Source organism: Akebia trifoliata, chromosome 9, assembly GCF_017979445.1.
Source record: "Akebia trifoliata isolate Shusen 1 chromosome 9, ASM1797944v1, whole genome shotgun sequence".
In the NCBI taxonomy this organism is placed as follows: domain Eukaryota; kingdom Viridiplantae; phylum Streptophyta; class Magnoliopsida; order Ranunculales; family Lardizabalaceae; genus Akebia; species Akebia trifoliata.
Window position 1 is genome coordinate 11,908,606 of NC_141383.1, and position 23,335 is coordinate 11,931,940.

General features: G+C 35.1%; 1 protein-coding gene across 1 annotated transcript; it reads left to right on the forward strand.

Moving 5' to 3' along the window:
* Positions 1 to 871: 871 nt before the first annotated feature.
* LOC147394302 (Ubiquitin-like superfamily protein) lies at positions 872 to 21,189 on the forward strand. The gene is made up of 7 exons (XM_086454865.1): positions 872 to 954; positions 1,068 to 1,143; positions 1,227 to 1,294; positions 1,934 to 2,064; positions 11,174 to 11,384; positions 13,112 to 19,630; positions 19,898 to 21,189. Exons 1-6 carry the CDS (start codon positions 952 to 954, stop codon positions 13,271 to 13,273), a joined length of 651 nt encoding a protein of 216 aa, XP_086310991.1. The 5' UTR covers positions 872 to 951; the 3' UTR covers positions 13,274 to 19,630; positions 19,898 to 21,189.
* Positions 21,190 to 23,335: the final 2,146 nt, after the last annotated feature.

The window sequence follows — 23,335 nt, forward strand, 5'->3', positions numbered from 1 at the left end:
CTGATAAAATAATTCTAATAGGCATTTTATTGAACATGTGAAACAATAAACTAACAAATTTCTTTATTTGAACTATAAAAAAAATGAATAATAATCTCATGGAACTTCTTTTATAACTTACACATTTAAGATTGAAGAGTTTTTTTTTTTTTTTTTAAATATTTTATTATATATATAATGGCAAAGTTGAGGGTGTGAGAAATTTCCAAAAGCATAGGCCTTGTTCATTTGAGCTTCAGGAGTAAACTTTTTTTTTTTTGTTTTTAAGCCAAAAAATCAGATAAATGACGTTTGTTTAGGCTTTTTTGACTCCCGTAGATTTCAATTAAAGTTTAAAAGTAGCTCTTAAAAGAAGTCGTCCAAGAGGGACTTCTTCAAATAGCTTTTGTAGGAAGTCAAAAACGTAAAATAGTTCAAGTATAATTACAAAAATAGTCTTCATCTTTAATTAAATTTCCAATCAAACATAACTCTAAAAAATGAAATAAAATTACTAAAATATCTTTTATTTTTATCAAAATATCTTTCATCTTTAATTAAATTTTTAATCAAATTTAACTTCAACAAATAAAAGGAAATGATCAAAATACTCTTCATCTTTCAAAAGTCATCATCCCTTCTTGGATTTGACATATGCATCGATTAGAGTTTCTAAGATGAAACATATAAAAAGTAAGATCCCTAATTAATAGAAGTCAAATTGTATTAAAAAAAGTTTTTTTTTTTCTTCATTGATAGGTTTGAAAATATTTTCAAAAATAATCGAGTGGTGAAACTGGTAGACAAATTTGTGCTGCGTACTTGGCTCAATGCAGTGAGAGGGTGTATGGAGAAAAAAGTGGGTGTATATAGCGCGGGCCTTAATGCCATTAGAAGAGTTTATAATTATTCTAACAGGAGAGCTATACAAACATACGTCTACACCGACTCAGAGACCTTATACACCCTCTAATGGTGAAAATTCTCTCTCGCTCTGAAATTATTGGGTTTCTCCAACCAAAATTCTCTCTCTCTCTCTCTCTAGGGTTTTTTATTTCAATTTCAAGTTTTCTACTTATTTTTTGCAGGGCGAATCAGAAGAAGAACTCGAACCGCTTTTCGATTACAGGCGCGTCCAGCCAGATTTCATATCCATAGAAGATTGTACGTATTTTCACCATTTTGTACGCCTTTACAGTTCATAATCTTGTCGAAATTCGTTCGTTTAGGGTTTCTTTTGTTGACAGACGACTTATCTGATTCGGAGAAACCCTCGAAATTGTCTCCGAAACGGATGAAGACATCCGAACCTCCTGTAAGTATTTTTATTTTTTTTATTCGCCCCCCAAAATAAATAAATATATATGTTCGGCACCCTGCGTTTTGCCCCACGTGTTTTGTCCGACACGGGTTAGAAGTTTCGGAATTGGCTGGTTTTTGGTGAGGATGATCTTCTCATAATGGGTGGCTTCCGGAGGCCCTAAAGTGAGCCAAACATTTTTCAAAACAAGGGTTAGAAGTTTTGGAATGGGCTGATTTTTTCTGAAGACGATCTCTATGATGAGGAGATCATTCTTACGAAAAATCAATTCATTCCAAAACTTCTAACCCCATCAAAAGTGGTTTACAAAAATCGGACGGTCCACGATTCTTCAACTTGTAAACTAGGGTTAGAAGTTTGACATCATCCTCACAAAAAATCAGCTCATTCCAAAACTTCTAACCCTTATTTTAAAAAATGTTTGGCTCTAGAGATCATCCTCACCAAAAATCAGCTCATTCCGAAACTTCAAAACCTTATTTTAAAAAAATGTTTGGCTCTCTTTAGGCCTCCAAACTCTATATATATATATATATATATATATATATATATATATTTTGTTTCATTTTTCTTCTGTGATTTTGATTATCGTGAAATCTCCTTGTTTCATTTTGGTTTTGCTTTTGACATAAGAGCTGCAAAGTTGAAGATGTCGTGAATTGCCACAAAAAGGAGGAGGAGGAGGATTGGCTGGAGCCTCCTCCTAAGTTTTTCATTGATGCATCGAAAGTGGAACGCGAGGACTCGATGTTAAAGGAGTTGAGGTTGATAAATATACTGGAAATTTTGTATTTTTGGTTGATTTTATCTTGCAGTTGCTGTTTTTTCTTTGGTGTTTGTAGGCGCTTGAACTTTTTTGGTATATTGTTACTCTCTTTGATTAATTGCGCTAATAAATGATGAAAAATAGATACATGAGTCATTAACCAGAGTAGTTTTGGGTGTTCCCCTTTTTGTTAAATAAGCGAGCTTCTTATCTTTAGAGAATCTTTGCTAAAAAAAAGGTGAAAGGTTCATCTAATCAAGGTGCACCGAATCCCTTTCCATTATTGAATATGATTATGTTGTTTCAAGCTTCGCAACTTTTTTAGTCGTTTATTTAGATCCTGCTAAAACATTGGAACATGCAAAAACCAAGTTAAATTTGTGAATCATAGAAACCTGTAAAATAGGGGAGGTTAAAGTTGTGAATTAATGGAAAATAAAATATGACCTCGATCAAGTTATAAGATAGGATTTTTTTTTTGTAAGTGTAATTTTATTGATCAAAGAAACATGAGGAACAAGATGCCCCCTTAAAATGTAAGAGAACTAAAAAGAGAGAGAAGAAAAAGAAAAAAAGAAGAGCATACAACACACCAACACCCACACTATTACAAGGAGCACTACTCCTCCCAATTGAAGAAAAAGTCCTCAAAGAACATTCCATCGAAGTCCTTGCTCAACATGCATTGGTAGAATAGCAAACCCAACATGTCCAAGATCACCTCGTGAAAGGACTTCTCAATTCCTTGAAAAGCTCTTCTATTCCTCTCCTTCCAAAGTCCCCAACAAATTGCAAAAGGGAGGATCATCGTAAGCTAGCTTTTCTTGTTGGCAAAAACATTGTAGCCCCATTCCTGAACTAGGACCAGACTGAATTTGGGAAAACCCACTCAACTTGGAAGGGGCAGAGAAAATGATATAGGACATGTTAAATTCTAGTTAAGTTTTAGTAGGATTTTTATTTCTATTTCTAGTAGGATTTCAATTTCATAGTTATGTTAGGAGTACAATTTCTTGTTAATTTCTACTTGTTAGTGACATCTTACAAGAGTCCAAGGAAATGGGAGAGATGTATGCCTTAGTAGTGAAAAGCAAAGAAGATAAGGTTTTGAAAATTCCCAAAAGGGTGAGACCTCTGCTGGTTGAATTTGAGAGGATTGTACCTGAAGTCCTTCCAGATGGGCTTCCTCTTATGAGAGATATTCAACACCATATTGATTTGGTTCTTGGTGCAAGCTTGCCTAATCTGCCACATTATAGGATGAGCCCAAAAAAGTTTGAAATCTTATAGAATCAAGTTGAAGAATTGATTCGTAAGGGATTGATAAGGGAAAATATAAGCCTATGTGTGGTCCTAGCTTTGTTGACTCCAAAGAAAGATAGGAGTTGGAGGATGTGCATAGATAGTAGAGCCATCAACAAAATAACCATGAAGTATAGGTTCCCTATACCACGACTGGATGACACGCTTGATATGCTAGAGGGCTCTAAGGTGTTTTCTAAAATAGATCTAAAAGTGGGTACTACCAAATTCGCATCAGATCAGGTGATGAATGGAGAACAACTTTCAAAACCAAAGAGGGTTTGTATGAATGGTTGGTGATGCCATTCAGGTTCTCCAATGCACCAAGTACGTTTATGAGGGTGATGAATCAGGTACTCAAACCCTTCATTGGACGGTTTGTGGTTGTTTATTTTGATGATATATTAATTTATAGTCGTAATGAGAAAGAATATGTTCAACACTAATGGGATGTGTTCACTGTATTTCAAAAGAATAGCTTATACATCAATCTCTAGAAGTGTAGATTTATGATTGATAATCTTATATTTCTGGGGTATGTGGTAAGTGCTTCGGGAATCGAAGTTATGAAGATAAAGTAAAGGCTATCTAGGAATAGCCAACACCAAAATTAGTGAGTGAGGTACGTAGTTTCCACAGGTTAGCAACATTCTATAGGCGTTTTGTGAAGAACTTCAGCAGCATCGCAGCACCACTCAACTGCATGAAACAAAAATAGTTCCAGTGGACGGAAAAGGCTAAGCATAGTTTTGCATTGATCAAGGAGAAGTTGACTTTTGCCCTTGTTTTGGCTTTGCCCAGTTTTGAGTTGTTCGAGGTGGATTGTGAGGCCTCATACGTAGGCATTGTAGCTGTACTTTCCTAGGAAGGTAGACCAATTGACTTCTCTAGTGAAAAGTTGAGTGATGCTAGAAAGAGGTGGTCCACATACGAGCTAGAGTTCTATGCCATAGTTCAGTCTTTAAGACATAGGAAGCATTACCTAGTGCAGAGAGTATATATTACATACTGATCATCAAGCCTTAAAGTTGATCAAAAGTTTGATAACTCCCAATCGCATGCATGCTAGGTGAATTGCAACAATCCAGGAGTTCACGTTTGTATTGAAACACAAGCTTAGGAAACAAAATAAGGTAGTAGATGCTTTAAGTCGACGAGTGACCTTACTTACGACAATCAAAAGTGAGGTAATTGGGTTTGACTATTTGAAAGATTTATATGTTGATGATGAAGACTTTAAGGATGAATGGGCCAAATGCATATCAAAGCAACCAAGTTTAGGTGAATACCAAATTCAGGATGGTATTCTGTTTAAAGGAACTCAACTATGTATTCCGAAGAGCTCATTGTGAAAACACATCATTCAACAAAATCATGGTGGAGGACTTGAAGGTCATATAGGGCGTGACAAAAGCATAGCTCTAATTGAAGAACGGTATTTTTTGCCACAATTGAAGAGAGATGTGGGATGGTATGTACAACGATGTTATACTTGTCAAACATCCAAAGGTCAAACACATAATACATGTCTTTATTCCCCATTGCCGATACCTAATGCACCATGGGAAGATCTTTTTATGGACTTCGTGTTCGGTCTTCCACGGACTCAACAACGTATGGATTCTATTTTCGTTGTAGTCGGTAGGTTTTCAAAGATAGTACATTTCATTCCATGCAAGAAGACATCGGATGCTACCAATATTGCCATCTTGTTCTTTAAAAAAGTTGTGCATTTGCATGGTATACATAAGGCTAGCACTTCTGATCGTGATAGTAAATTCTTAAGTCACTTTTGGCATACTTTGTGAAAATGATTGGATACATCATTGTAGCTTAGTAGTAAGTGTCATCCACAGACAATTTTGGTAAACCGAATCTTGGGCAATATTTTGTGGAGTTTGTCTAGTGAGAAGCCTAAATAGTGGGACCTTGTGTTCAATAATGTGGTTATTGCTCTATTGGGAAACTACCATTTGAAATTTGGCAAAGGCATACCCCACTTAATTAGGGTGTCTAAGGTAAAATTTCTATCAAGGGAAGCCAACCACATGAAAAACGCAACTTTAGATATATCAGAATGGGGAAGCAAAGCTTTATGAAGCGAGCTCATAGAAAAAATTCTTTCCTTATTTTCGTTCCACTTTTTTTGATAGATAACAAATTTTATTAATAAATTGGTCGAGGAGATCAATCAGAAAAGTACAAAGAGGAAATTAAGAACAAGAATACTACAAACCCAATTCCAACAAGCAACAAAATCCGCAAAGAAAACCCCCCTAAACTCCACAATAGCCTTGGACCAACAGAAGAGATAGGAGAGGACCAACAAAACCACTTCCGACACTTCATCACCTTTATCTTCAAAACACCTACTCTTTCCAAATTACCTAAGAAAAGGCAAACAGAAGGAGCTTCCACAATACCCTCTTCGCCGCCCGCCCCCCGCCCCCCAAAAAGAGCTACCCCACTCTTGCTAGGACTATAAGAGGGCCATCACCAAAGAAGGAAGACAACCAACCACGCCAAATCTCAGAAGGAAGGAGCTCCAAATCTGCCTAGAGAAAGCATAGTGCATAAGGATGTGATCAATCGACTCCTCAACGCTAAGGCAAAGTAAACAAACATTAGGCCCATAAACTCTTCTAATCATTAGTTGGTCCATTGTCAGATTGCTTCGAAGCACAACACACCAAATAAAAAATGCCACCTTGGTTATAACTTTTTGACTCCACACCTCCTTAATTGGGAACTCCATTTCCAAGGCTGATAGTGATCCATAAAAAGAAGAAACTGAGAAGGCCCTTGACTGACTATAGACCCAACGTGGACTTTCACCCACTTCCTCTACTAGCCTCACTCCATCAAGACCATGTAAAAGTGGAGCCACCTCTTCTAACTCCCAATCGTTGATGTTCCTTATAAAATCAAGATCCCAACCTCCAACACCCCCATCTTGTTCTAGAAAGGAACTCACTGGTGGGCCCCCTCCATTCTCTTCTGTCTTCTTCGATCAACATAATGTGGGTAGAATTGTTGGTTCTAGGAAGGATGCATTCTTCCATCGTTTTATCACTAGTCAAAGACAAGGCATAAATGAAAGGAAATTGTGATGATAAGGTCGATTCACCGTACCATCTATCTTCCCAAAATCGGATCTTGTTCGCTCTCCCTACCCTAAGCTAGATCCTCCTGTTAAACCATTGAGACACTTTCAGGACTCCTTTCCAAACATTGCACCCATAAGATGACTTTTTCTTCTCACTTTCCCACCCAAATCTTTTCCCCGTACTTTGTACTAATTGTTTCCTCTATAAACCCACTCTTTCCTTTACAAAGCACCACGAGCATTTTCCTAACATAGTATTTTTTGCTCTCTTCAACCCTTGATCCCCAAGTCTCTATTTCTTTTGGGGTACAAATGATTTTCCACTTGACCAAATGATACTTTATATTACTATCCCTTTCATGCCTCAAAAAATCCCTCATTAATATTTCTAACTTCTCCACTCCCTTTGGAATGGTGAATAATGAGAGGAAATTGGGATGCTTGCAAGTTTAGTTTTAATCAAAGTTAACTTCCCCCTTAGGACATGTATCTTGATTTCCAAGCACTCAATCTTTTCCCTATCTCTCGACTACTTGATCCTAGATCCTTTTGCTAGTGTAGGGGGCCCCTAGATGGAGGCCTAAATACGAGGGGAACTTGTTCATCTAACACCCTAGTATAAGATAAAGGATTTACACATGTTTTTACATTGCTACATTTTGTTACTATCTAAATATTTGGGGGAAAGAAGTTATGATTGGAATAACCTAAATTTTATTTTATGTTTTTTGATTCGTAATGAAATTTATTGAAAAAGTGGTCGAGAAGACCAACTAAAGATACAAAACAACTAATGTAAAACAATAGAACAAACCCAATCCCACTGAGCGACAAAGTCCTTGAAGAACATACCCTTAAACTCGATAAACACTTTATACCAAAAAAAGATACAAGAAAGGACTGACAATGAAACCTTTGAAGCATCCACACACTTTTCTTTAAAGCATCTTCTATTTCGCTCCTTCCAATCATCCAGCCTCTTTGTTTTTTATTTTGTCTACTTGGATTTGTGATCAACCCATTGGTTTTTCTATTGTTGATGAGCAAATATTCGGACTTCAAGAAAGGCACGTTCTCAAGTTCCATTATGATTAGTTCACGAGTTTAGTATCTGTTTGAGATGGTGCAAAATGAACATGTGTGTATGCAAGAAATCCACGTACTAGGTGTTGTGTCATTGAAAGCACTTGCCATGACCCACACCTCTTTGAAAGATGATGCGGGAACTCAACAGCTTGGGTAGGCAATGGCCACGTTTTTTTGTAAGTAAAAAATATTTTATTAAAACAAAGAGGTGGGTTGAGAAGACCAACCCGAATATAAGGAAACACAAATTACAAAACATAAATGTTACAAACCCTCTCCCAATGAATAAGGAAATGTTCAAACAAAAATCCTTTGAACTTTTTGAAAATCTTACACCCAAAAAGTAAAGAGACCGAGAATCGAAAGAAGCGATTCTTTACCATTCAGATTTTTTCCTTCAAAGATATGAGCATTCTTCTCCTTCCAAATCCCCCAAGTAATCGTAAAAGGTGTTAAAGTCCAGATTAGACGTTTAGAATCGTGGAAAGACATGCCTAACTGTCGCCATTCCTTAAAAACTTCCCTTACCGTAATAGACGTGCAACACTCTACCCCAACAAAAACCCAAAAATGATTCCACACCCCCTTGTGACTGCACAATGTAAAAGCAAATGGTTTGTCGATTCTTCCTCGGTCCTACACACATAACAACAATTAGGGCCACAAAGGCCCTTTCTTCTTAGTTGGTCTAAGGTAATAATCCTCTCCTTCACCGTTGGCCACCCAAACAAAGACATCTTGTACGGGACCTTGGGGCCCACACTTCAACAAAAGGGAAATAAGGGTCTCCTCTCCTATATAGATCCGTATAAAACCTGCTTACACGGAAAACACCTTTACTACTTATAGACCAAGACCTCATTATCTCCTTCCCCTCTCGTGGGAACTTTCTCAAAGCACTTTTAACATATTAGCAACCCCTGGTAATTTCCAATCATTTAGGGACCTTCTAAAGCCAAAATCCCAACCTGGCCCCCTTGATCAACCTCGAGAAAAGAAGCCACTGTGAGATTTTTCTTTATTGAAATTGTAAATAAAGAGGGAAATCTATCCTTCAAGTGAATGTCTCTACACCACACATCCTTCCAAAACCTCACTTTGTCCCCATACCCACTTTGAAAGGCACTCTCTTCTTGAATTGTGGATGGACTTTAAGAATACCTTTCCAAACCCCGCACTCGTAAGGATCCTTTGTTTCTCTGCTCTCCCACTCAAAGTATCCTTCAACGTACTCTGCTGCCATCACCTTGCGCCAAAAGTCTTCTCTTTCAATTCCAAATCTCCGAAGCCATTTACCTAACAAGGCCCCATTCATTATGCTCAACTTTCTGAATCCAAGGCCCCTCAAACTCCTAACCGTGCAAACATTCCTCCAGTTGACCAAATGAATTTTGCTTTTCCCTTTCTTGCCATTTCACAGGAAATCCCTAAAGATCTTATCCAATTGCAACTCCATACTTCGTGGGATGGAGAAAAGATACATATAATCAACGAGAATACTATAAATAACACTCTTGATCAAGGTGAGTTTACGCCCTTTGGAAAGGTAATTTACTTGCCAAGAGCCCGACCTTCCTTGAAATCTTCTTGATCAGAGGTCCCAAATAGTTCTACTCTTATAGGGCGCTCCCAAAGGTAGACCCAAATAAGATGTCAGAAAAGACTACACACGACACCCCAAAGTTGCTGCTAAGAACTCAATGTTCTGCACTTGACCCACTAGGAAAATCTTGTTTGTTGTCCACTTCATGTCTTACAAGTTTAGTTTTGGATTAGTGAATGCACAACTTCCATTTATTTTTCTGGTTGTTCGTGACATTGTTTTCCGCCTTACTTTTGGGGTTCTACTTTATATTACTCTTGGAGTGATTGATTTAATTGTGTGCTCTTATTTTAGTTTAGAGAAAAATAAAGTCGAAGAAATGAGTTAGTCAAGGTTTTTTTTATAGGAAAAAAGTCTGTCATCATGAAAGCCTTATCCAAATATCTGGATTCAGTTGTAGGATAGGGAATCCTTTTTGTATTTAAGTTCATTTTTGAGTTACCTGTGTGTTTAGAGAATGATAGAGAGGCACTACGAAAATAAAGTAGTAGGTGGTGGAAATAATACCTCTATGCCTACCTTTATAGTGCTATATTTTCTTACATGCTTCTGTATACACATGTGCCATGTCAGCTTTGGATTGCCTAAAAAGAATCAAATTGGATAACTGCACTCTTTTGGATATTTATGTCAATATGTCTGGGCAAGTAAATGCAATCTTTCTTCCATTCTTAGATATTTCAGTTATTACATGTTTTATTTGCTAATCAAGTTATGGATATCAATATCTGTTGCTATCTTTTTTCTTCGCATGATAAGTCATTTCCTTGAAATTGTTTGAATTACATGTCTAATACGACGCAATTACTATTTATTCTTGCATCATTCTTTTTTTAATCCAGGTTTGATATTACTTCTTTTTGAATCCAAATCAGTATATATATACTTAAGAGTTATACAGATCATAATTGAATTATATTTATTTCTAATAGAATAGGGTTGTCTCCACACAAAAGCATCTTAAGGTGAAAATATGCTGACATCTTAGGGTGGAAATTTTCAACATGTAAGGAACACATGCACAAAAGTGGATGACCTGTGGCATAGGCACAAGCATCTGCTAGTATATTATATAAAATAAGAAAAAAAAATAGATATGTAGGTTCATATTCCCAACAAGCTTGCCATTGTTTGTAGAAAAATTGCTTAGGACTATACACTTCTCTTTGGAACCAATGTATCCGGGCCTCTTAGAGCATCTGGCTAATCCTCTTGGCATGTGCAGTCCCCTCCCCTCGCGTGTACTAGGTAATTTCTGGGATAAATCCCTGGGGGTGGTGCCCCTATGCTGGAATTCAAACTTAAGATGACGTATTGGAAGCGTGTGAATCAATAAATTCGATAGGTTGTGTTCAGTGGAACACTTAAAATCAATTTGATTCAATAGATTCAATTGATAAACAAGCAATAACTTGAAAGAAAATAAAGTATAAAGCTAAAAAGTAATTAAGAGAGAAAAGATAATTGAGTTGACTGATTATTTCTTGTTAATTTTCGGATTTGGAGCTCCTTATATAACTCCATCATAACAATTTAGGATCTTACCAAAATACTAAAAATTAATATTCTTAACCCATGTATAACATAATACTAACTTTCTAATCCTATTAGAACTCAAACTGGACACTTCTAATTATAGTTTAAAGAATAAAAACGAATTTAAACAAAAATAGAAACTAACAAGTAAAAGTGCTCTAAGTAACTAGAAAATAGAAATCCTAATAGAACTAGAAAATGAAAACAAATCCTAATAGAATTAAGAAACTACTTAGAATTGTAGATGTCCTACATCATAAGACCTTTGCTTCTTTAGGTGTGGTCTTGGCAATCTCACCAACCCTTGTGGTTGGTTAGGACTATGCACACAACGTGTGAACGATCATACTAAGTCAGTGATCCTTACCAAAATTCAGACCTATAAAACTGGGCATACAAAAATTGGTCAGTTCTATTCCATGTTTGTTTTAATTTTGTTGTTATGCATCACAAACCATCTGGTGTTCTGTATAGATTAAAGAAGCAAGAGTTGGCATCAATTGCTCAGTCAGCCAAAGATGTATTGCGAGCTGTAGAGGAGTCAGCCAAAAGAGAAGTTGGTCGTTCTATACAGTCTTCTATGGACTTAGAAGCAGATCAACCATCAAAGACTCACGATGATAGAGTGAAAATCATTATTTCTATCCAGGACAAGGACGGACTCAAGCAATTTCGTGTGTACATGGTATAACTTTCAATGTGATGCTTGAATTTATATTCCTTCCATTTTTTTCCTAGTGTTATATGTTATTTGGGTTATTATGTGTAGAACTTGCAGTTATACTTGTCTGGGAGATATGTTTAACCATATAAACTTCACAAAGAACCTTTTTTTTAAAACATGAACCATTTGTAGAACTGGAAACCTAGCTATTCCATTTTAAACGATTGCATGCTTGGTTGGTCACGCATGATGTTAGCTGACAAAAGAAACTACTTAAAACCCCTCCTCCCATCTCTCTCTATCTATATATAGGTTATCTATGATACTTGTATCAGCTATGCAAAAATTGAACTGTGAAACGTTCTACACAGATCTGAGAAGCTTCTCTTGATCATGATCACAGATTAAGAATACTTCAAAAAACAAAGCCTAAAAAGAAATCTTTGCAAAAAAAAAAAAAAAGCTGCAGAATCAATTTGATCCCCTACCTACAAACCTCTTAAGTTACTCCAATGGAAAAATCTGAGGAAATCTTGAACAATTAGAGCATCTTTTCTGAAAACTCTTACAGAATTGATTTCAATTCTTGGTGTCAACTTTTGCGTGAGAATCCATGGGCGAGGAAATGATGAACTATGTAGATAACATCCTTTAAGATCTTTTTGGAATTCTATTTTTGCATGTGCTCGACACCTTGACCTTCTTGATGATTCATTGGGTTCCAACTACCCCTTGATCGCATAAAGAGCCCTTTTTATGGCATTTTTCGTGTTCATGATACCTCTTGGACCTCTGAAAGTACCTGTTGATGGTGCTACCACAAATTTTTTCCTTAAGAAAGTATTTTTAGAACATCTATGTACACATAAAAAAATTCTTTATATCATAAAAAATGTGACTAGTGGACTTAATAAAATTAAATTTATGTAGAAAAATCACGTGTATAGATTCATTTTGAGGGCTATATGTCAAGAATGGAGGCTCAATGGACACTTTGCTGATCCAGGTTCTCGTTGAAGCCTCCCATAGCCAGCTTAAGCTCCTTTGAAGGTTTTTGTGTTGTTTTAAAGTAATATTTTGTCTAGCAGTCAATTTGGCCAAAAAGCATGGTGTTCAACATTGTGACTATTAAATTTTTTGTTAACTTAACGAATGGCTTGGCTAGCTATGTTGACTTCTTGTTTGGGACTAACTATAGGAAGAAATCTATTTGGGACTTGGTCATTGAAAGGGTGGGAGGTGCTTAAGATCGTCATGGTTTCTCTCCCAGGGTGTCGAAAGCAACCTCTCAAACCCTGTGTATTTTCTCTACATATTTTGCTAGTCCAGGAATGAAGCATTTAGATAAATTGACTAGTAAATTCTTTTGCAATGACATGGATGGTCCTGTCAAATTTAATATTGTAGAAGGAAGAGAGAAAGAGGGGGAAGGGGGGGGAGGATGTCGTCCCTTTTTTCCATATTAATTCTGGACCCAAATGTCATGGGATACTTGGTGTGCTTAATTTTCATCTACAAGTGAAAGTGTATTTCATTTCATTTTGTGCCTTTGTTTCATGTAGTTTCTCCATTTTATTAACTCTCTCTGGTGTATTGAACTGCATAGCAATCCCAAAAGACATACCTCTACGATTCCATAACTAAGATCCAACTTTTGTTTTCTGTCTTCTGTATGGTAGATTAAAAAGCTATAGTTACTTCTATGTACTGAAGAGAATATTTTCCCCCCCTTTTCTTCTAAATGCTAGGATGAAAAGCTTGAGAAACTCTTCAAAACGTATGCTGAGAAAGTTAAGCGAGACTTACAAAACTTAGTTTTCTGCTTTGACGGTGACAAAGTTAGTCCCTCTGCAACCCCTGGTGGCCTTGGAATGGAGGACAATGACATAATTGAGGTGCATGTTAAGTGAAGTTAATCCGGTTTAATTGTATTATGTGTGAATCTCACATTGGCCTGCTTTCCTGTTGGTCTGCAATTTTCGAGGGTATGCCATATGCTTCTGATTGTTTCGTCTTGTTCCCTTGGTAATTTTAATGTTGTCATGAACATTGAAGGATATGATGGTAGTCAAATTTTGTGCAGACTAAAAGAGTTCTGACGTGAAGGTGGAAATTATGCATATATAGTTTAGTGAATCAGTCTTTTCATACATTGTAATTTTGTTGGTGTTCTACATTATCATGATGGTTTGCAGGTTCAAGAACTTAGGATCACGTATCCTTTAGAATTAGGAATGGGAAATTTAGATATACCCCAAGTAAACCTTTCGTTTTCAATCTTTGGATTTGGGGATAAGATGTCCTCTTGTTCTCCAAATGATTTGATTAGTTACTCAATTGTCACTACTGTTTTGTCTTCTAAATCATTGACGATAAAATAAATGAAGTTTTTACCAGATGACTCATAAAATAAATCAAGGGTTGAAGACATGAATTTTAAATTTTCTTGGGGCTATGACTAGGCTGAAGACATTAGAGTTTTGGGGAAAAAATTAGGGGTTTTCGTCAAGTGGTTGAACATGAGAAGATTTTGGACATTTTCTTTTAGTCTGTCTTAGAGGGCCATTGTCAAGGGGAGTAAGCCATCAGTTTGAAAATGCAGGGTTATCTTAAATATTCCAAAACCGTGAGGTGAGGGTCATGTCCAAATTACTCTTTTGGTGTCATGGTATCCAAGGTATTAGATTTCGATATCAGTGTATATTTCAGTCAGCTTGGAAATGGAAATATTTCGATTAATGTGGAAAGTAATACATTTTTTGGAAATGATGGAAATATTGTCAAATAATGAAAAATATTGAGGAAATTTATATTTAAAATGCGAAACACTATCATTGATTCATCAAAATACAATAAACAACCATATGGAGTGGAAATGAAGATCAACAACATTATGTTATGTATATGTGCAAGTATTTGAGAGCCCGGCAATGTAAAATAATAGTACTTTACATAGAAATTAAAATAATAATGTCACATTAAATACATATTATGTAAAACACTTGCTTAAATGGAGAGTGTATTAATAAATATATTATGTATCTAACTGATTAAAACATGGATGATAGTGTCCATGTTTATAAGATCATACTAAAATACTTAAAATACATAAAAATAAGATGATATAGATATCTAAATAATCGTAGTTTATTTATATTAATCAATAACTATAATGTGCAATTATTTTATTAGTAAACTGTTGCAGGACGATGAGGGGAGATAAAAAAAACATGGGGATTTAGGATTGGGTAGATCCAAAAGGTAAAATGAAAACAATGATTGTAAGTATGACCATAATCCCAATGAAAATGGTTAAAGGTTTGTAGGGTAAGAAAATGATTAAGGGTTAAAGATTTGGAAAGAGATTTAATGAAATAAGGGTTAAAGAAAATGGGGAAAAGATTAAGGGTTGAGGTTTGTAGGCTTTAAGAATTAAGAATCAAGAAAATTAAGAACAAGAAACTAAAAGAAAATCAAGAAAAACAAAGGAATAGAAAAGAAAAATTAAGATTAGAAGAAAAAAATATTATATTGGACTCACTCTAAAATGGGCTTACACCACAATTATCATTGAGAGGATCAAGTTCAAGCTTTCTTTTTATTCGTCATTCTTCATTCATTATTCAGAATAACCCTAATTCAATTTATATAAATTCAACCCTAATAAACTTAAATAAAAGACAGTAAAGTTACTAAACTACCCATAAACATTATATTAAGACCATGGGCTGATAAGACAAAAATAAGCCTAAAAAACATAAAATTAAAGCCTTAAAATAGAAATCTAAATGAAAATTAAAATCTACTCTTTAAGATTTGATGTCCCCATCATTCTCCTCGATTGGGAAGATTTCGCCACTGGCGAAATAAAATTGTGGTAATTACCTAGTAAATGAAGCCTTTGTAGTCCATGTGTAATATGATCATTGCTTGCTTTTCAACAAATGCACCCTCCACGGTCCAATATATATCATCAAACCAAGTAAAAATTCATCGAACTCTTATTTTCTAGCAAGAATTGAAGCCAACACTCTGAAATGCTCCATGTATAATGTAACTCATTGGTTTATCCCAAATATCATCTACGTTTTCTTTTCTGTGGGACAAAATCTATGTAAGCAGTAAAGGATGGTCAATCTCGTTTAAATCAGGCTCATAGATTTCTTCATTACCCCTGTTCAAGCATTTCGATTTAAAGTGTCCAAAATGATTGCAGTTGGAGCACAAGTTTTGTTCTCTGAATTCATACCATGGATCACTTGATTGCCTGTGCTCTTCGCTTTCCTTTATAATACAAACATGAACAATGCAAAAAATGCCCAAGAGTGGTGCGTTCGATGAAATTCTGATAACTTATTTTTCAGCTCCTCTGAGAACATTTCCCTTCAACGTGATCTACTAATTTGTTTGGCCTTAACTTGGCTCTGATACCAGATCTAATGTAGGACGATTATGGGAGATAAGAAAATATGGAGGTTTAGGAACCCAAAAGGTAAAATGAAAATAATGATTGTAAGTATGACCACAATCATAATGAAAATGGTTAAAGGTTTGTAGGCTAAGAAAATGATTAAGGGTCAAAGATTTAGAAAAGAAATTAATGAAATGAGGGTTAAAGAAAATGGGGAAAGAATCAAGAAAATTAAGAATAAGGAACTAAAAGAAAATCAAGAAGAATAAAGATTAGAAGAAAATAATATTATATTGGACTCACTCTAAAATGGCCTCACACCACACCTATTGTTGGGAAGATCAAGTTCAAGCTTTCTTTTTATTCCCCGTTCTTCATTCATTATAAAAAAACCTTAATACAATCTATATAAATTCAATCCTAATAAACTTAAATAAAAGAAAAAGCAAAGTTATTAAACTACCTCTAAATATTATATTAAGACCATGGGTCGATAAAAATCAAAATGAGCCTAAAAGACATAAAATTAAAGTCCAAAAATAGAAATCTAATAAAAACTAAAATCTTCTCTTTAAGATTTGATCTCCCCATCATAAACATTATTATTATGTGTAATATTTAAGTTCTTTCTATAAGCAATTTATAATTTTATCATATTTATTAGTGTTTATCATAATCTTTTCAATATTTCTTTTAAAATATAATATAAAAATTGAAATTTACCATTCACCGAAATATTTCATGAAACAAATAGTAATTTCTATCTAAATATTTACACAAAGAAACTTTAGGTTAAATTTCGTGTCGTACCTTGTGGAAATGAAAATATTTTGATATATTTTGTGGAAATATGTCCACATTTAATATTATGATGGTATTTAACACTACTGGATGCAGAATGAGTACTTCCATCAACCATGATAGTTATAGTTGGCAACTTCAATTTATGTGTAGTCTTTATGAAGTTGGATAACGTAGTTCGGTTCCCAACCGACATCATCAGGCTTGAGTTTTTTCATTGAATTATGGTCCCAATATTATTTAGGAGAGTAACGAGAAAGAAATACTTCCATTGTAGAGAGGTTGCCAAGTTTGAGGAGAAAATGTTTAGAAGAATAGTAGTAGTGGAGTTTGATGCGAGCTCCACACATAAGAAGACATACAAAGCAAATAGAGATCGACACATCATTAGAGCCACAAATTTGTTGTATTCCTAAACATAAAATGTTTGATGTTCATAATAATACTTTTTGGGCCCACTAATCCCATAGGAGGGTCTTTTGGTGGATCTATTCATGAACATTAATCCTAATTGGTAACTTCTAGCCATTTACATTTGATAATTTTTCATTGATAGAGATAAGATGTATGGATTATATGATAATGTGCATGAGATTCACTATATCAACGCTATGGTGTATCTTATCACATATCTTGAAAATTTTAGATTTGCATTAATTAAGATAAATTGGGTATATTATATTGGATTGATCGATTATCTTTCCATATTCATGGATATTTTGAAATTATATAAACCCAATGGTAACCATCATCCAAGATTGCAAATAACATCATTTTCTACATGGTATTAGAGCCTAAACTATGCTGAGCACATGATCTTGGTGTGCCTTTCTTGGGCTATGGCACTATCGCCATTGCTGGACCGAAATCCTTTCTTCTTCTTTATTATTAATAAAACCATACGTTCCTTTACATATCTACAAACTTACCTACTCCACATTCATGTCTCATGATCATTGTTTTATTTTTGTTTCAAATCCCTCCAACAAGAATTTTTTCATTTAAGTCGCACGATCCTGATTCGTGTGCTTCGGGAGAGATCATGACAGACATGATTTAGTTGGCCATGTGCTCCGATAAACTCAAGAATGAGTAGGATGTGATGGTGTTGGACTTCACAAACAAGCGGTGACTGCCATTAAGTACGATCGGACATTTGCTACTATCCAACAGCTGCTTCATGAGATCAAGGGTTAATATTTAATGTAATCAATTGCATAATCCTTTGCTAAAGGACCATACACTTTTGGGAGGGTGATAGAGATGAGATGTATGCATTATAATATTTTGCATGAGATACACTATGTCAATGCTATGGTGTATCTCATCGCATATGCTGAAGATATTTTGGATTGATTATCTTTCCATATTCTTGGATATTTTGAATCTATATAAACCTAGTGGGATATGTAATCATCCTCCAAGATTATCAATAAATCACTACTTTTACATTCACGATTGATTCCTAACCATATTTGATTATTTTTTGTTACTGAAGTTTAATGTCTATTTAGATATTTGTTTGTCTATTGGTCTAACAAATGATAGTTTAAATTAAATATCATGGATTGGGGTGATCCCAACTATGGAACGAAGCATTTTTAAGAGAACATCAAACATTTAGTGTTCATGAATACTTGTAAACAACAAATTCATTCCTAAAATGTTGTGTTCTATGTGCTTTGTATAGTTTTTCTTATGCGAGGAGCTCAGGTCAAACTCCTTTATGCTAATATTATCTTGTAGTAAGCTGGATTATGAATGAAGTTAGACAGGAGCTGCTTTAGTTTTGTACAAAGTACATTGATTTAAATGCTTCCATTGCTTTGGTCAACAGTGTCCTCCTCTGGTACTATTTCATCACATTGCTTCCTATAACTTTTCATGCTTACACAAATGCTTACCTTATGTTTTTTTTGCCAATAAAAAAATGTCCATATATTTTGCCGAACACATTTGGGATTTTTACTTGAATGAGGCAAAGTATCCAATGCCTTACAGAAGAAATCTGTAGATGTACAAGTGAGTTGCATGGTCATTATTACTGTTTTTAAACATTAAGGTGTAGCATAGTATTAAAATTCGACTCATTTCCACGAAATATTTCCATTTTCACAAGGTCCTACATGATGTTTAACCAACGGTTTCTTTATGTTTATATTTCAGTGGAAATGACTATTTATTTTGTGAAATATTTTGTTATCAATTTTTTTTGCCAAATATTTCGGTGAACAGTTACTTTTGACCAAAATAATCAAATTTTAGGTATCAAAATGTAAGATTTCAATGGAAATATTTAGATGAATAGTAAAGTTCGACTAAAATATTCCCCTATAATTATGAACATATAATCTTCCATCTTCTAATTAGTTAGATATTAGTAACTTATTCATACATGTTTAAAAGATGAAATGTATGATTAAAGTATTTGTAGTAATTTGACATTATTATTTTCATGTTTCATGAAACCTACAGATATTTAGGTGTCGAAACACTATTGATCTTCTATGAAAAGTTCCTCAATGTTTTCATTATTGCATGGTATTTCCATTATTTCTTTGAACTGTATTGGTTTCCACATTGTTAAAATATTTTCACGAAATATTTGCATTCAAAGATGAGTGAAATATGATTGAAATTGAAATTTAATACCTTGGCATGAGATCAGGTGTTTTACCAGCAAAAGACGCAAGGCTCACAAACATGAATTTTTAGATATGAATAAAATTAAATAAAAAATGAATCACAACTATAGTTCATACTCCAATTTTTTAAGTTCTAATTCCTAATCCCTGGCCAATGTTGCCCAAGCCTTACTATGATGAACATTAGAGGTTATGGTGGTAGATGTTACCTGAGCTTCCGTTGCTAAGGAAGCTCCAGTAGTGGGGGTGGACATTTCAAGAGGGCATTTTTAGTGATGATGTTAATATCTTTGGTGAAATGTTTCTATGCCGATTATGATTACACCTTAGGCTGCAAGTCGCAACCATGCTACTACTGCTGATTGATGTGGACCACCTCTCCACTGGTGCGAAGCTTGCTTGAGCTCAAGGTACCTAACTTCCTGTATTTCTTCTTATAGTCGTGCTGGAGTGACCTCCAGATTGACATCGATTCTCACTTTGCAGACCTGGAAGTGTGGACAGAACCATAGATGTTTTTCACTTGTATCTTGATGAAAAGAATCTATGGTTCCATACCCATCCACATCAGAAAAGTGAGAATCGATGTCAATCTTGAGGTTACTTCAGCATTACTCTTCTTCTCATGCATGCATCCTCTTCTTTTCTTTGTCTACTAACTAAATTATTTGTTGCAGGCGATGCTAGCAGTCGTTGAACAGCCACCACCGTTATTGGAGGAATTTGGAGAGAGCTTTACCATCCCAGACAATAACTTGGACAATGTTCCTCTTGACGTGCCCACTATGTCACATATGCAAGTGGAGGTTAGGTCACCCTGCAAATAATGTGCCAACTTCAAGGTAGTGCCACAAACCCTTTTGATGTCGTTAGCGTTAATGGAATGAAGGTTGTGGCTTGTGATGAGGAATTGTATTGGTGGGTGTACACCAAGTATATGGGCATATTGCTCGGGCTACTATCATATTGTGGGTGTACACCAAGTATGGGCATATTGCTCGGGCTACTATCATATTGATGATTCTTGGCCTACACTATCCACCTTAACGCATGAGGTCATGAAGGTAGTCTTATGTGATGTCAAAAATGCACCTCACTGGTGTTACTTCAAGTGACTTGGAAGCCTGGGAGTGTAAGGTACGCATGGTGGAACCCCAAGACTTCAATTTGGGATGGCTGAGACAGCATTTGATTTGCATTCGGGCCGACTTAGCTAGAAGGAACAACTTGTTTCCTAATGTGTATTGGGTGGGCACCCCTCTTATAGATGGTTTATTTTGACTTCGTTCTGTCCCTTTTAAACTAGTAGCCAAAATTTGTCATTGATCAAGGATCAATGAGATAGGCAACTATGTTCAGTTATGGCTGGAGAGAGAGAGGGCCCCCCAAATATTCGAGTCGACGGGCTTGGTGCCACAACTGCAGGTGAGGCTTAGTTTTCAACGTGCTTGGGGCCACAAACTGTAGGTGAGGCCTGTGAGTAGGTTGACCACCATGTCCACCCTACCATCTAACAGGGGCTGACCAAGTCGAGGCTGGTAAGATACTTCTGTCAGCAGCTTCTCCTTCCCCTTACCACGAGATTGACTATGTCAGGTTGTATAAATCTTGCACGAGACTTCCAATGTAGGCGTGATCATTGCTTAATCAAACCAAGACTGTCAGTTGCAGGCCTAAAAATGGATTGGGTTCAGGCCGGATTTGAGTACATCCATATCCGTATTCGAATCTGATTAGGATCCTATTAATTAAATCTTATCGGGATCATTTTGCTTTCAACAATCTTGGATCCAGATCTGACCCCACCAAACTACTTGACTTGGGACAGTCGGGTCGGATAATTTCATACCAGTCTAAATATTTTGATGTATATTTCTTTTTTAGTTGTATATTATTTATTTTACCATTGTAATTCTTTTATTTTATAATAATTCATGTTATATTATAGCAGAAGAAAGATTTTTCAGAACTCGTAAAAATTTAATTCTCAAAGCAATATAGGTCAGATTTGTATCTGACCCGGATTCAACTTGGATTGAGGGATATTAACCCATGTACGACCATTTTTTATTATTTGGATCTATTACAATGGTCCAAACCTGCTGGATACAAATCAGGATCACTTGGATTTGGGATAAAGTCCAACCCATTTTAGGCTGTACTCAGTTGGCCCCTAAGGTGGCAATGGGTTGTGTTTATGTCGAAGTGAGGGTATTATGAAAATTTATCAATCCCAAACCTGGCCTATTAAATTGTGTCAAAAATTTAAATTCAAATCCAACACATTTATTAAATTGGTAACATGACTCGATCCATGTAAGCTATTTAATAGAATTATAATATTCAATAGAATTATAATCCTAATTAGAAAAAATAAGTTTCATGTTCACAATCATAAACCATCAAAAATATAATGCCATTATGAAAAATAGTAACACAATCATAAACCATTATTTATTTGAAAACTATCTTAAAACACTTCATATATTATAAAAATTAGTAAAAGTGTAGTATGAAAAAATGGAAGGAAATTTTTTATATAAAAAAGTTAGGTTAATTTAGAAATTCTTAAATAATTATTGATATTTGAGATATATCGTGTGTTTCATGGTAGTTTAAATCAACACATTAATGATAGAATAACTAAACATGTCAAAAGGTGTTAATTCGGTTGGTGTCCTTAACCCAAGCCCGACCCATGCAACGATTGATCCAAACACCCCTCGGGCATTGCCTATACAATTCCCCCAAAAAGATGAATTAAGATCATATGGTAATGGATTGAATCTCTACTATTGTAATGAGAAGGAGAAGAGGGAGGACAAGCTCAAATATTATTTTATTTTATTTTTTGTAAAAAATGCCTAACAATCCGTTGAAACTTGTTAACTATTAGGGTCCTTCTGATCAAAACGAATAAAATTGCAAATCCTTACCGTTTGTTAATTTGTTGAATTACATAAATATTACCTTTGAGACAAGTTAAATTTTAAGCCATGAGTAATTGTAATTATAAAAAATGAAAACTACATAAAACTTAATGCCTTGACATAAATTTGCGAAGTGTCATCATATCAAATATTTTATTTTATTTATTTATGGGAACCAAGTAATTTGGTAAAAATTCATAATCAAAACTCAAATTTTCATCCATAGAGAATTATTTTAAGTATATAGCATACATGCAATTTGGGTATTTCTTGAAGATGTGTCCAATGGCGAGAGCTGCTTCACTAATTGGGACTTGGTCACCAATGGATAAAACAATTGCTAAACAAACATTCGAAAATTGAACCAGATGATTATAAAAAACAGGTATCTGCTCCCCCCGATTGATGATTGTTTGATCAACCAAGAGGTGCCAAATACTTCTCCAAAATCGATTTAAGTTTTGGATACCATCAGTTGAGGATTAGAGAGGAAGATATTTCTAAGACAACATTCCTGACACGATTAGGACACTTCTAGTACATACTAATGCCGTTTAGTCTAAGTAAAGCACCTGCAACATTTATGGACTTAATGCAGTGAGTGTTTTAGGATCACTTGAATGACTTTATTATTGTTTTTATTGAAAATATTCTGATCTAATCAAGAACAAAGGAAGAACATGAAGACCACCTAAATATCACATTTCACTTATTGCGCAAAGAGAAACTTTTTGGAAAATTCTCTAAGTGTGAATTTTGGTTGGATGAGGTGAAATTCTTAGGAGTTGAAGACTTGATTGACTATGACACCAATTTTGACAGTGCTTATGCCAAGAGAGAAGTACATCATCTCTGCAGATGCTTTTCATACAGAACTTGGTTGTATGCTAATGCAGGATGGTCGGGTGATTGCTTATATATAAAGAAGTTGAAGATCCATAAGAAGAATTATCTAACTCAAGAATTAAATTTGGCAGCTATAGTGCATGTACTTAAAGTTCGGAAACATTATCTATATGGGGAGATATTTGAAGTACACTCAGATCACAAAAGCCTCAAATATTTGTTCTTACCAAAAGATTTAAGCATGAGACAAGGGCAATGGATGGAGTACTTAAATGACTATGACTTCATATTACATTACTATCTCAGTAAGGTTAATGTCGTAGTAGACGTATTAAGTTG

What these genes read in the sequence shown, in the direction of transcription:
- LOC147394302 (XM_086454865.1), top strand. An exon ending in TGAAGACATCCGAACCTCCT is followed by an intron (nt 1,295 to 1,933) that starts GTAAGTATTTTT and finishes TTTTGACATAAG; the next exon opens with AGCTGCAAAGTTGAAGATGT. An exon ending in AGCAATTTCGTGTGTACATG is followed by an intron (nt 11,385 to 13,111) that starts GTATAACTTTCA and finishes TCTAAATGCTAG; the next exon opens with GATGAAAAGCTTGAGAAACT.